Below are 13,788 nucleotides of genomic sequence, written 5' to 3' on the forward strand. Positions count from 1 at the left end.
GAGACTTTTTTTTTTTTTTGTCAATGTCAGGTTTGAGGATCTCACCAGTAAACTTCCTAAAAATGCCCCAGAGTTCAGCGATGTCCGTAGCGAAGGTGATGTCTGTGTCCAGGACGATGACCTTCGACAGGTCGGAGGGCAAAGCTTTGGTTAGCGTCAGCTTCATCAAGCCGTAAATACCTGAGTAGTGTTTGTTGGGTATCCACGACACTTCGGACTGAAACAAGAAAAAAATGCAACAGTAACTCTTAAAGCTGTTACAGCTCTGAGCTGTTCATTATGTATGAGCGCAGTTCCAGTATGTGGGCTAAGACAAAGCCATATAAGGACATTCTGGCAAAGCCTCAATTTGTTGGGTTTTTTCCCTGTATCTGCTAAGAGACTCTTTTAATTAATTCTCCTGATTCTGAGTAATTGTATCTGCATAAGTGAATCATCTGCAAACATAATCGGCTTAGAGTCTTGGCTGTTTTTCCCTGTTTTAGTGTGAGGAAGCTGAAGAGAGAGGCTGCGGGTCGAGGCTTCTGACAGCACAAAGGACTCATTGTTTAGCACTAAGACTGTGAGGGAGAGGAGAATGTGATGATGTGACGGGGGTGATGCAGGTTGGAAACACAAACAAATTCAGGCTTGTTCCCTCCCCGCCACTCCAACAGAACAGTTATGATTTTAAAATAAATCGTTTGGCGTCTTTGTGCTCATGCGTCACTTGACTTTTCGAACTTAACAAGCAGTCGTTTCTGTCGAGTCAAAGCTCCTGTGGTGATTGTTGTCTTTAAACTTCGAGGAGGTGGATGAGCGGCTCAGAATCACCGAGCAGAAGTCTTAATTCAGTGACACTTAATTGGATGTTTTGACTGTTTTGTCCCATTCCCAGTCTAGATGGTCCCACACTGCTTGGACACCGATCCATGACTGACGGAGTTCCACGTTCCACATTCCATGGACGTCTTTACTGTCATCTGATATTTGGGGTTTTCTCTGTATTATTCTGGGGTTATCTTAAAATGTAACATGCCTTTGGGCAACTGTTGCTGTGGGGCAGTGGATCAGGCAGTTTATGTATCAATCCTGCAATTCATCCCAGGACTGAAGAGGGCAGCATACACCAATACAATTACATATACTCTTGTTCTACTCTATATCTGAAGGAGGCGGACGTCAACAAGCACTGGAAACACCACACATGCCAACGCAAAAAAGTATACGTGAAAGATCAAACATGTGAAAAACGCATGTTACCATTTCGAGACAGCAAATGTTTGCTAACATTATATAACTATATGAATGTGTTATATCAGGGCACCACTTTAAATACAATGATAACTCAACAATAACCTTACCTAGATCAAATGAGTGCATTTAACTTTATTTATACTTGGTTTCCTCACATACATCAACTTATCTGGCCTAAATATGGAACACTTGTACACCGCTGTCTGCAAGCACTTGTGAGACTCGTAATCTCTAATATCATGCAGCAAAATTTCTGCCACAACTTCACCTACTTCCAAGGTGCATGGAGAGGATGAGAAACTAACAAAGCATGAACTCCAGCAACACTTAAAAGTAAAGAGGAACAATTTTCTTAACTGACCAACGTGTGTCGGCTTGTGGCTTTCATCAGGGTCATAGAAACAGATAACACAATTTGTGCTTAAATAAAGGAAACAGAAAAAAAATTCAAATTAACCAATCACATCTTCATAGGTAAGCCAGCTGACAGCAGTTAATTGGTTAAGTCACAGGCCAAGTAAATACTGGACTAGACCATTAACATAAAGGGGTGGGGGGCATAATCCCCACCTATCTTATCATGATATATCTGAGAAATACATAAAAAGAAAGAATGTTGAAATTATACAGAAAAATATTTATCCTTAGATTCATGAGAATGTTTGATGTGATTTCCAGTGTTTGTGTGACCGTGGCCAGTGAATTAACAGGTCAAGAATAATACAAGGAGAGCAATGACTTTGTCAGTATTCATGTTCAGGCTTGAGGCTCCGGTGTTATTAAAACCAGTGTTCCTGTAGCTGTGTGGTGTATGTGGCACAGGAAATCAACAAAAACTAAGATCTCTGACTACAGAGATGACATTTTCTGAATCTGTGCATCATAACACGTATAAAACTTTGAATGTATAAAGTTTATCTTTAAATTGAATAAACCTAAGAGCTGCATGTTCAAAATAAACAACGTAGCATAACTTTAGTTATTACTTAACGTTTTTGGGCCGTAAGTCTGCATAACTTTTTAAAGTAAAGTCAAATTTTACAGTGTGTTGCATTGTGCCTTACCAGAAGGCTGGAAACCCCTCAGCACCAACATGAGTACAATCGAAGCTAAATGGGAGCTTGACCCTTTATCTCATCCTAAAGTAAGATCAGAGAGCTTTAACGATGTTCTGATCTCTGCTAAAGTGACAAATGATCTGACAAGCACATAGACACTAGCTGTGACCACCTCTGTCAGACTCTTAGAGATGCATACTGTACCGTGCAGCTCTTATTCTGTCTCCCACTCTTTGATGCTCTGCAACTATTCTGGTAAAGATTTGGAAATATATTCAACGGTACCCTCACAACTTGCTGTTGCTTTGAACTGTGCAGGTTTTCTTTTGATGTGATAAATTTAGGTTCTGACTTTGACTCACCTTGTCTAACAGACAACAGGAAACAGGGCTGTGTTAATGTATTTGGATGAGGTTTGTGTACATTCAAGGCGTGCTCTTACCTTGAGCTCATCTGCATCGTAGAAGCTGACTTGCACAGATGGAACCATCCAGGACTGGAACAGAGAACTCAGGATTCGATTTGCTACTGTGTCAGTGATAAAATGAAAGTGAAGAGGATTTCTCCTGAAAAATAAAAAAAAGGCATCAAGGTCAAGGAGGTCCTTCCAGTAGGAGGAAAAAAATGTCAACACGTTCCACGGCAATGCAATACTGTAATCAGATTACATTTTTCAGTATGACAGTGATGTAACATGCTACGGTGATATGGGCATCTCTTTTATTTGTAGTGCACAAAAGCACATCAGTACAACGGTAAAGGGCAAACTGCATCTGGGACAGAAACAACTGCGTTTTACTGCTAACACAAAGGTAACCTGCTAACACAAAGCTAACCTGCTAAAACAATGCTAACAAGTTAACACAAAGCTAACGTGCTAACACAAAGCTAACACGGTAACACAAAGCTAATGCGCTAACACAAAGCTAACCTGTTAAAATAAAGCTAACATGCTAACACAAAGCTAACACGCTAATGTAAAGCTAGTGCGCTAACACAAAGGGAAGAGCTCAGAATAACATTAGAGCTAAGTGTATGCCAACCCCAAACCACACCTGTACATGTGTCTGTAGCAGAACCTCTTTGGCTATCACTTTGAAGTTTCTTTGGACTGGTGTTAAACTTTGCTTTTTGTTGTGGGTTTATTCTATTATGTAACGCCAGCAAAATGATCAAATGCGTGTCCTTGTTAGGATAGGATTTTGTGTCTGTGTGGGACTGTAGCCTGAGGTTTATATAGTATAATGAGTACTTAAGCAGGATACTGCATAAATTTAAAAAGAAGTAAGTAATCTGTAGTACATTTCTTCTCTTGAATAATAACCCCACACAGGGTCGCTGATAAAGCTGAATACTAGTAGTTATTCATGTTAGCTAAGGTTAGCCCTCTAAAAGCATCACCATCATTAGCCTTCTAAATTAGCAGCCCTCTGCCCATGGAGCTGCTATCTTCATCAACAAGCTCTACAGTTTGCCTGCTTTGAACAAAAGCTTGAAGCAAGAGTGCCTTTATGGGTCTTTATCTCGCTTTTGATTATCCAATTTCCCCACAAACATTTCTTTTTGTCCCTTATCACTTTTATTTAATATCCTTTTCTTTTTATTTGCCTTTAGCATGTTTGAAGAAGGCTTCACAAATACTTTAGCTTCTTCTTTCTCCTGTACAATCTCGTGTTAACTCTAAAGTCATGTATATCTGAGAATATCTAGGTAAAAGTGGGTTTGTATGTAAATCTATTACAAAAAGAAGAATTTTGTGACCCCCTTTGGAATGACCAGGATTTTTGTATGAATTACTCAAACAAATCTTCTTCCAAGTCACAACATAGACAAACATAGTGTGACTAATAAATAAAATAAATAAACCTATTATGTATTGACTAATGACAAATCATTCACATTGCTGGTTCTTTAATGATTGCACATTGTGCTCTTGGTATGCTCTTCACAGACTGTCCATTTCTAAAGAGAGCAGAAAAAGTCATGCATTTTGACCATTTGTAAACACTTTGTCTTTTTGAACACAATTCTCTAAAAATGTGTTTGTAGCATTTTGTAGATTCCTATATCTTAGTAACACTTTTTCCAACTTCCTGTAAACATTGTAGTCACTGAGAATGGTAAAGAGTAGATTTGAAATGAAATTAGTTTGTCAGATTTACTTTAGTGTTTCTTAAAGGCTGGGGTAAGTTATGATTACATTACAGCTAAGTGACATTAGTTAGCATGATGAGATTATGTCAGTTTGAAAGTGGATTGCGTCCTCCTTGCAACTATGAAAAAATGGTGGCTGCAGGTTGTTGCATTGCATTTTTCCGTATTTGGTGACCTGCAAGTACACTCAACAAAAATATAAACGCAACACCTTTGTTACTGCTCCCATTCCCCATGGGATGGACGTAGAGACCTAAAATTCATTCCAGATACACAATATAACCATCCCTCCCAAACAGTGGTCACAAGTCAGTCCAAATGTGTGGTAGTGGGCACATCTGCTATATTGAGATAATCCATCCCACCTCACAGGTGTGCCACATCAGGATGCTGATCTGACATCATGAGTAGTGCACAGGTGTACCTCAGACTGCCCACAACAAAAGGCCACCCTGGAATGTGCAGTTTTGTCTCACAGCAAAATGCCACAGATGCCACAAGCAATGAGGGAGCGTGCAATTGGCATGCTGACTGCAGGAATGTCAACCAGATCTGTCGCCCGTGCATTGAATGTTCATTTCTCAACCATAAGCCGTCTCCACAGGCGTGTCAGAGAATATGGCAGCACATCCAACCGGCCTCACAACCGCAGACCTCGTGTAACCACACCAGCCCAGGACCTCCACATCCAGCAGGTTCACCTCCAAGATCGTCTGAGACCAGCCACCCAGACAGCTGCTGGAACAATTGGTTTGCACAACCAAACAATTTCTGCACAAACTGTCAGAAACCGTCTCAGGGACGCTCAACTGCATGCCCGTCGTCCTCATCGCGGTCTTGACCTGACTCCAGCTCGTCGCCGTAACAGACTTGTGTGGGCAAATGCTCACATTCGATGGCGTCTGGCACGTTGGAGAGGTGTGCGCTTCACGGATGAATCATGGTTCACATTGTTCAGGGCAGATGGCAGCTGAGAATGTCCCAGTTCTTGCATGGCCAGCATACTCACCGGACATGTCACCCATTGAGCATGTTCGGGATGTGCTTGACCGGCGTATACGACAGCGTGTACCAGTTCCCACGAATATCCAACAACCTCGCACAGCCATTGAAGTGGAGTGGACCAACATTCCACAGGCCACAATTGACAATCTGATAGACTCCATGCGACGATGTGTTGCACTGCATGAGGCAAATGGTGGTCACACCAGATACTGACCGGTTCTGGGTCCCCAGACCCCCAATAGCGCAAAAAACTGCACATTCCAGGGTGGCCTTTTGTTGTGGGCAGTCTGAGGTACACCTGTGCACTACTCATGATGTCAGATCAGCATCCTGATGTGGCACACCTGTGAGGTGGGATGGATTATCGCAATATAGCAGATGTGCCCACTACCACACATTTGGACTGATTTGTGACCACTGTTTGGGAGGGATGGTTATATTGTGTATCTGGAATGAATTTTAGGTCTCTACGTCCATCCCATGGGGAATGGGAGCAGTAACAAAGGTGTTGCGTTTATATTTTTGTTGAGTGTAGTTGCAGTGACCAGCTAGTACAGGTGTGAAACCTTCAACATCAAATGAGCCATTTTAGACCCTTCTACCAAACAATTGGGGGGGGGGGAGAGCAGCACACAGATGTGCTGGCGGACAGATGACAGATATAAGGGAATAAATCAGTGTTTTTATTACTAGCCCGTAGCCAGATACGGCTCTTCAGCCAAAGGTTGCTGACCTCTGACCTAGCGGGAAGCAACCTGTCTGAGCAATTGGAGACAGAACATTCAATTTCTAGCTTGTTTAGCTGATGTGACCAAAGCAAATGAAGGCTAAATGTTTGGTTGACAGAAATAATATTTTGATCAGCTGAGATAATTTAAGTATTGTACATCCCTTTTTGCTCATTTTTTAGCATCTGATTGCATCCATTTAATTAAACCAATGTAATATACTTTTAGATCCTTTCAGTAATAACCTTAAAATGTCTGTTAAAATATGACTCTTATGTGATCTAAACCATAACATTTTCACTTTGTCTGTTTCCTGTTTAAGCTGAATGAATCTAACTGGGAAATGGGACCACCTCAGCAGAGACTTTAGCCTGCAGCAACTACCAACCAATCAAACTGCTTGATTTAATTTCTACAGTGTAAAGGTCCATTGGCTCATTTTGTTTCAGTCTCTTCATTTTTTAAATAACTCTTTTTAGGGTGACCTTCAAAGAATACATTTTTGTTTACAGAAAACCTAAACTAGAGAACTGACACAAATTTAGACTCACCTGTGAAAGAGGACCGACTTGACCAGTGTGACCACATCTCTGCTGGCGTTATGACCGGCACAAACGCACGCTACATGGATCAGCTAAAGGAAAAAAGAAGAAGAAGAAGCTCTGAGTTTTGGCAAAAGTCAGCCTGTAGCATGAATACTTCCCATTATGGGTGCTAACAGCTTCCATCACAAGCTCACAGCAGACTAGATGTGACTGCAGTTATAGATCTGCCCTATGTGCTAATTCACACACAGTGTCATCAGTCTTCTCCTAAAGTACTGAAGCTATATTGCTCTGCTGGTGCGTGTCACTCGCCCCCGTCTCTGATGTAAACTTTCATACTGAGATTCTCAAACATATATGATTTCACAACACTCGCTTTTCAGCAGAAGAGACTTTGAAAAGTTGGAGCTCAAAGGCAGCAAATCACATCAAAGAACAAAGTGTTCCCCTGGATTTCAGACCCTGCTAACCCACCTCTGCCTCACCCATTAATTAGTTTGAATGGACCACTGTGATTCGCTGAGCTTCTTGTTCAGGAAATTCTCTCCTGTTTGTGATTAGCCATCAGTGCAGCTGTTAGTGTGACACACTAATGTGTGATCCCATCAGAAGTAGTACTTGTTAAAAAAAAATGAGAGATTTGTCACCGAAGTGAATTATGTGTAATGAGGTAGTTGCACCCCCCGGCCTCCAGGTGGCGCATTGCTCAGTGAGACAGAATAGCGAGGTCATAGGTCCTCCTCTCCAATTGACTATGTGCACGTTAGCATATGCTACTTCCGGTGCGGAAACTCCTGTGGGGAGCTTTGTTTCCGGTGTCCTATTCACGCCTTGTTTACCGTCCAAAATAAGTTAAGCAAATGAATGAATCAAGCGGCGATTTACATTTCTATAGATGTCTTGGGCATTTACCCAATATATCTGTAAATGATGTTCATCGACTTGTCGATATTTTTCCCCTGCGCCTCAGAGCAAAAGAGAAAAGGGATTCAAATGTTATATTTCTCAGCTGTCCCTCGTTTATCGCGGGTGTTATGTCCTAAAAATAGCCAGCGATAGGTGAAATCAAATAGCCAATTTTTTTTTTTGACGGTGCAAAACGTTTCGTGGACATCGTGGACATACAGTACTGCACTTCAGAGTCACACTGCTAACGATCGATGCAGCGATTCTGTACTGTACAGGAGAGACGTCACGGAGATCGTCTGCAGCGATCAGGACGCAGGACACAATGTGACGTAAAAAAAAAGCATGCAAACTTGCACTAAAAAATCCGCGAAACAGCAAGGTGAAAGGTGAACCGCGTTATAGCGAGGGACCACAGTAATTTTGAAGGTAAGTCACAACATACCCTTCGTAAATACTAATGTATAGAAACCGTTACCAGCAATCATTCATTTTTTGTGTGGCTTTTTTCATGGTTTGTTAACATGCTGTGTAGGTGTGTACTTGACTAGCTGATATCGACATAACGGGGAAACATCTGGTTTGACTATTGTTCACCTGCAGTTTGAATGCTGAACATTTGCCTGTTTAAATCACAAGACCAGTCACTATACAGAGATACTTCTGAATGTGGACGATGTGTCTTCTGCTGCAGTAATGCAGTTCTGCTTGTGTTGAGTGATGTAAACAACTGATCGATCTAAACGCTTTAAACGTCATAATTGATCATTAGATTTTTTATGACACAACAGCGGTGAGTGTTCCCACCTTCTGCTCTTTGTAACTTAACGCAATCTTTCCGTTTTCGAGTTTTGGACATGATTTTGGAGCATATCTTCGCAGTAGCGATTGACCGCAAAGTAAAGCTACCGGAAATGCACAACCCTACATCCAGTCTCAAACCAGGAAGTTAGCATTTTCTTGTGCACATAGTCAATATGGCAGAAGCGAGGCAAAGAGAAACTTCACCAGTCGCCTCTGTCTCATCATTTCCCTGTTTTGCAGGTTTGTAACCGGTAAAACTATATTAAAACAGTTGTAAAATATTAATAAGAAACACAGCTAAATGTGGGGGGATAAATCAGTGGGTAAACCCTATTATTTGTTACTTTTTATGAAGTAGAAGGACTGGAAAAATGCCAAAGCCTAGCCAGCCGCGGGTGCCATTTTGGTTTCCTTTTTCCCCTTATTTCAGGTCGTTTTAGCTGAATAAGCTCCCTGTTGTGTCCTGATATTGTGAATATGAATGTTAATCTGCTGTTGGCAGTGAAGAACGACTGTTTACTGGTTCTGAAAAGTGATTTTGAGAATGTTAAAGCTAAAGCTAAGCCTGCCAGCATACACATGACTCTTTCATGTATTTGTGAGCTACTAAGCTGAATTGGTTTAAGACCAAGCACTGGTATGTTGGTTAAAACAATCAGAATACATAGGTATTTGGGACAAAAGTTAGAGGTAAAAATGTATTTGAACATGCATTTCATATTGTTTTGAATTGTCATTCAGAGAGAATAGCTGAGTACACTGCAAAAACTCAAAATCTTACCAAGTATATTTGTCTTATTTCTAGTCAAAATTATCTCATTACACTTAAAATAAGACACAATCAGCTACAGGGCAACATTTCAGTAAGCTAAAGGAACTTGTTTCAAGACAGTGAATCTTGAAACTAGAGAAAAACTAGAGATTTTTCACTTGTTCCACTGGCAGATTTTTTCACTTATTTTAAGCTAAAATATCTTGTATTAAGTGAAAAAATCTGCCAGTGGAACAAATGAAAAATCTCTAGTTTTTCTCTAGTTTCAAGATTCACTGTCTTGAAACAAGTTCCTTTAGCTTACTGAAATGTTGCCCTGTAGCTGATTGTGTCTTATTTTAAGTGTAATGAGATAATTTTGACTAGAAATAAGACAAATATACTTGGTAAGATTTTGAGTTTTTGCAGTGTAGATGATTTAATGGTCGCTACACATGAAGTATTTTTGTTTTCCATGTAAAGATTGTGGTATTGCAGCTTGAACATACAGACGGTTGTATTCTTATTTCTGTTGCATATGGAGAATGTTGGTGATGCAAATTGAAAATACATGTGATTGTATAAATAAATATGGCAGAAGCGAGGCAAAGAGAAACTTCACCAGTCGTCTCTGTCTCATCATTTCCCTGTTTTGCAGGAACATTTAATCTGTTTTACCGGCCCAAACTCTGGGTCGGTTACATTAGCAGAGTTTATCCTGACCTCACACTTCTGGACGGTGGGTGAGCGGGGACACCCCGTGTGGTTGTTCTTCTCCTCGGCCGTGTTGTCGCCATCCTCGGGCCCCGTGTCTGCAGACGCACCCCACTGCTGGTTGCCATAGTTACCATCCGCTGCCTGGCCAGCCATACCCTGCGATTGGCTGAGCTGCAGGCGGATCTGTCGGTTCTCCTCCTCCACCTCCCGAACCCGCGACTCGAGGACGGCCCGCTCTAGGACCTGGGCAGCTGGAGTATCCGCCAGGCAAGGAGTCAGGAGAAGGGAACGACCATCTAAGGAAGGAAAGTGAGGCACTGTCAGGCTGTCTGCAGGAAGCAAACAACATGTAACCTGTGCATTGCTTTTGCTCTGCAGTTAATAAAAAAGAACTCTTCTTTTTTTACTACAGCCTTAACAATTCAAAAACATTTGGCGCATGTCTTTTGGTTTGAAATCTCTGATAACTGTTTCATGTTCCAGCAGCAATTTTGGCCCATTTGAGGCTATTCTTAGCCTTTATTTCTAGAGCCTCAGTTTTTATTGTAGTTCTTATTCATCCAACACTTGTCTGCACCTCAGCAAACTTAACTTACTACTTAGTCGGTAGATGCATCTGTAGTCAGGTATCTAGTTCAGTTACACTGGTCCCATCTACCAGGGTCGGCTCATTACATCCATACAGCTCACTGTGGTTCCCACTGTACTGTAGCTTCTGGATCTCCACATGGTAGCTGTCTTCTACTGATATTATTGCACTGAGCTGCTAGGTGCTGCTGGTTTTCTACTCATTCACAGTTCAAACATGCGCTGCACATAAACTCCTTCACTGGGTTGGCTGGTAGTTAGAAAAATGTATTATAATATGCAACACTGTAAAGTAACTATAATTGTCAAATAATTGCAGTTGAGTAAAAGATGATTATTCTCCTGTGTTAGTTCGGTATGTTGAAGAACCACAATCCCTGCCAAAAAAGCAGTTCAGCCAGACACAGCTCCATTAAACACCAGATTAATTAGTACAGTTATAGCAAAGCTGCTAACGGGCTCTGTCGTCTTCTGCCCAAACTTCTGGAGACGACAACAGGAAGTGTAAAACCCGACCAGGACCTGTGGAGGTGACATCACAGGCAGCACACTCATGTTTGGCTTCATGCATGCTGAGAGTCTGAGAACGTCTCCTGCGGCTCACACTTGAAAATTGGCTTCTCACACATTTGTTCGCTCCTCTTTCACCACCTTACTGCCTCCTCAATGTTCTGACAGACTCGGGTGTGAACATTCCCGCGGTGCTTCAGGGTGTGTGTGTGTGTTGTCTGTTCATTTTTTATATAGTCATTTCTCATTTTGCCAGCAGCTTAAATATAATTTCAATGAAGCTGGAGAGAGTTAAGCTTCAATTCAAACTTCTTACAATGTGGAGAATTAAAAAAAACAAAACAACAACAAGTGTCTTCCAGACACTAATCCAAGGCACAATGTACATTTCAATTCCTTTAATTTTAAATATGTTTATATTGTCTATCCTGTAAAATAGTCAGATGTCTATTCATACTAATGTACAGAATTCACCTGCTTGCTGCTACTACTGCACATTCACCCAATGTATATACTATATATATATATATATATATATATATATATATATACACACATACATACACACATATATACATATATAATGTTCTTCCTCTACACCCCCCCCCAATTTTTTTTTGCACATGTCGAGGAGCGTGTCAGGCTACATTTCACTGTGTGTTATACTTGTATAACTATGCATGCTGTGTTGGTCAAGTTACTTGAAAAAAGTAATCAGTAACTAATTACTGATTACTTCCCCAAAAAAGTAATCCCGTTACTTTACTGATTACTTATTTTCAAAAGTAATTAATTACTTAGTTACTTAGTTACTTTTTAAAAACACGATTTACAACCTGAAGAGGTGATAAAGCGATAAATCTTTCAGCCCAATTCTACTTTTTCTACATAATCCATCATACAAAATGTAATCAAATGGAAAAGTCTCTTTTTAAAACTTGTTTTATCAGTTTTAATCTTTTAACTTTATGCATCAAGCAAAAATTTAATTATATGCAACATTCTCTGACTTGAATAAATTAGTTTAACATTTAAACCTATTTTCTACACATTCCAGCACATAAAATAAAATAAAATATTTTTTGTGTTTACACTCAGTCTTTCAAATAGATGCAAGTAAAACACAGCAGAAAATAAATAAAGTCAAAGACTCAGCGGTCCTGTTGCTCTATTTTGACCTGTAAAGCAGGACTGGGGTAGGCGGAGGTTTACCCTGGTGCAGGTGTGCTGCGGTCAGTGGAAGAATCCGCAAGTTTCTCTGTGAATTTCCCATTACGTCATAGCGCACTTGGTGCTTGCTTGGAAGTTTAGGGTTTTTTTTCACTGTAAAAAGAAGTTTTCTTCCCACGCACGATGGACGCTAATGTTTTTGTCACTTTTTATGGAATCTCAAAGTAAGGTCAGTACTTCCACGCTTTAAACGCTGCACGCTCATACTCTCTCCCACAATCGATATGTGATCCATTGTTGATCTGCACACAGCTGTTGTCACTAACGGCGCACTCGCTTACGTCACTGTCGTGAGACATTCTCGCAAAAAATCACGGTTTTAGTAACGCAGTAACGCAGCGTTCCTACGGGAAAGTAACGGTAATCTAATTACCGTTTTTGCAATAGTAATCCCTTACTTTACTCGTTACTTGAAAAAAGTAATCAGATTACAGTAACGCGTTACTTGTAACGCGTTACTGTAATCTGATTACTGCCCATCTCTGTATGCATGTGACAAATAAAGAACCTTGAACCTTGAATCAGTGAGATAAACTGCAATTCTTCTAATGGCCAGTAGGTGGTGAATTTTGTGGTTTTACAAAAAAGTCAGGTTATTATCGAAGTTTATGAGAAAACAGCCTTTGGCTCTGTTAATCAACGATCTCAGTAAACACTTTCCTTTTTTGAATTTTTGTTATGTTTACTTTGAAAATTGTGGCTCTCATTAGTCAAACAGGAGGATAAATCAGGGCCTACTTTAGGTCAGACAGCATGCCCCCAGGCACAGACTTGTAAAGGACCTCGCCCGTCCTACATGATGAGTCTCACAGGCTAAGAAACACAAAACACCAACATGCAGACGTGTTTTCCGTCTGTTTGCAGTTTCTCCATTTCTGGTCATTTGCATTTCCCCCCAGTTACACTGAACTTTAATAATGGACACTCTTCTCTCTGTTTGCAAACACACTGTATCAGCTGGTGCTCATTTTGCTTCTCCTTCTAGTTCTTTAGCTGCTCTTTATGTTCAGTCACCTTGAGTCTGATAGTTTTAAATCTCTTTATGAGAGTTAATTAGTACTTGAAACTCAGGCTCATGGGCCCCCGGGCCAATGTCAAGTAGGTCCTTTCACATATCCTTCCACATTATAAGTGGGACTACTTTGTGATGCACAAGTTGATAACTGATGAGCATGCAGGGCCCTTCTCATGTCTGATTTCAAACCAGCAGGACAGCGACCTCACACTCTGACCTCACTAATAAATGGGTGCTGTAATGTTTCCTGTAACCTGATTATATGCATATATATATATAATAATAGCCATTTCTCTCCATTCCAGCAGCATCATGACAGAAATATTAAATGTAGAAGAACAAAAGATTACACACACAGGCTGGAGTTTGAGTTTTCACTCAGTCCTACATTCACTGCCACGCTGACCCAAATACTCACTTGAGCACCAAATGTCTGCTACTGGAAATTATCCAACAAACGCACCATTTCCTTCAATGTCAGCAACATTTGACAAAAATGATGTTGGACGATGTCCAGCCAATTCGTCGTCCTGCCTCCATC

At 40.7% G+C, this 13,788-nt stretch overlaps 1 protein-coding gene across 2 annotated transcripts in view; it reads right to left on the minus strand.

The window, feature by feature from the left end:
* Positions 1-13,788, minus strand: part of large2 (LARGE xylosyl- and glucuronyltransferase 2) — a 140,941-nt gene that overhangs the window by 16,136 nt on the left and 111,017 nt on the right. For both annotated transcript variants that reach the window (XM_085350346.1, XM_085350351.1), the window contains 4 exons: positions 9,911-10,200; positions 6,733-6,815; positions 2,737-2,860; positions 46-217 (listed from right to left, as the gene is read on the minus strand). In XM_085350346.1, the coding sequence (XP_085206472.1) occupies positions 46-217; positions 2,737-2,860; positions 6,733-6,815; positions 9,911-10,200 (669 nt within the window). The remainder of the gene's footprint in view (positions 1-45; positions 218-2,736; positions 2,861-6,732; positions 6,816-9,910; positions 10,201-13,788) is intronic.

Source organism: Diplotaxodon limnothrissa, linkage group LG1 (genome assembly GCF_057381915.1).
Source record: "Diplotaxodon limnothrissa isolate DT_005_m linkage group LG1, D_limnothrissa_male_GT1.1, whole genome shotgun sequence".
Classification (NCBI taxonomy): Eukaryota; Metazoa; Chordata; class Actinopteri; order Cichliformes; family Cichlidae; genus Diplotaxodon; species Diplotaxodon limnothrissa.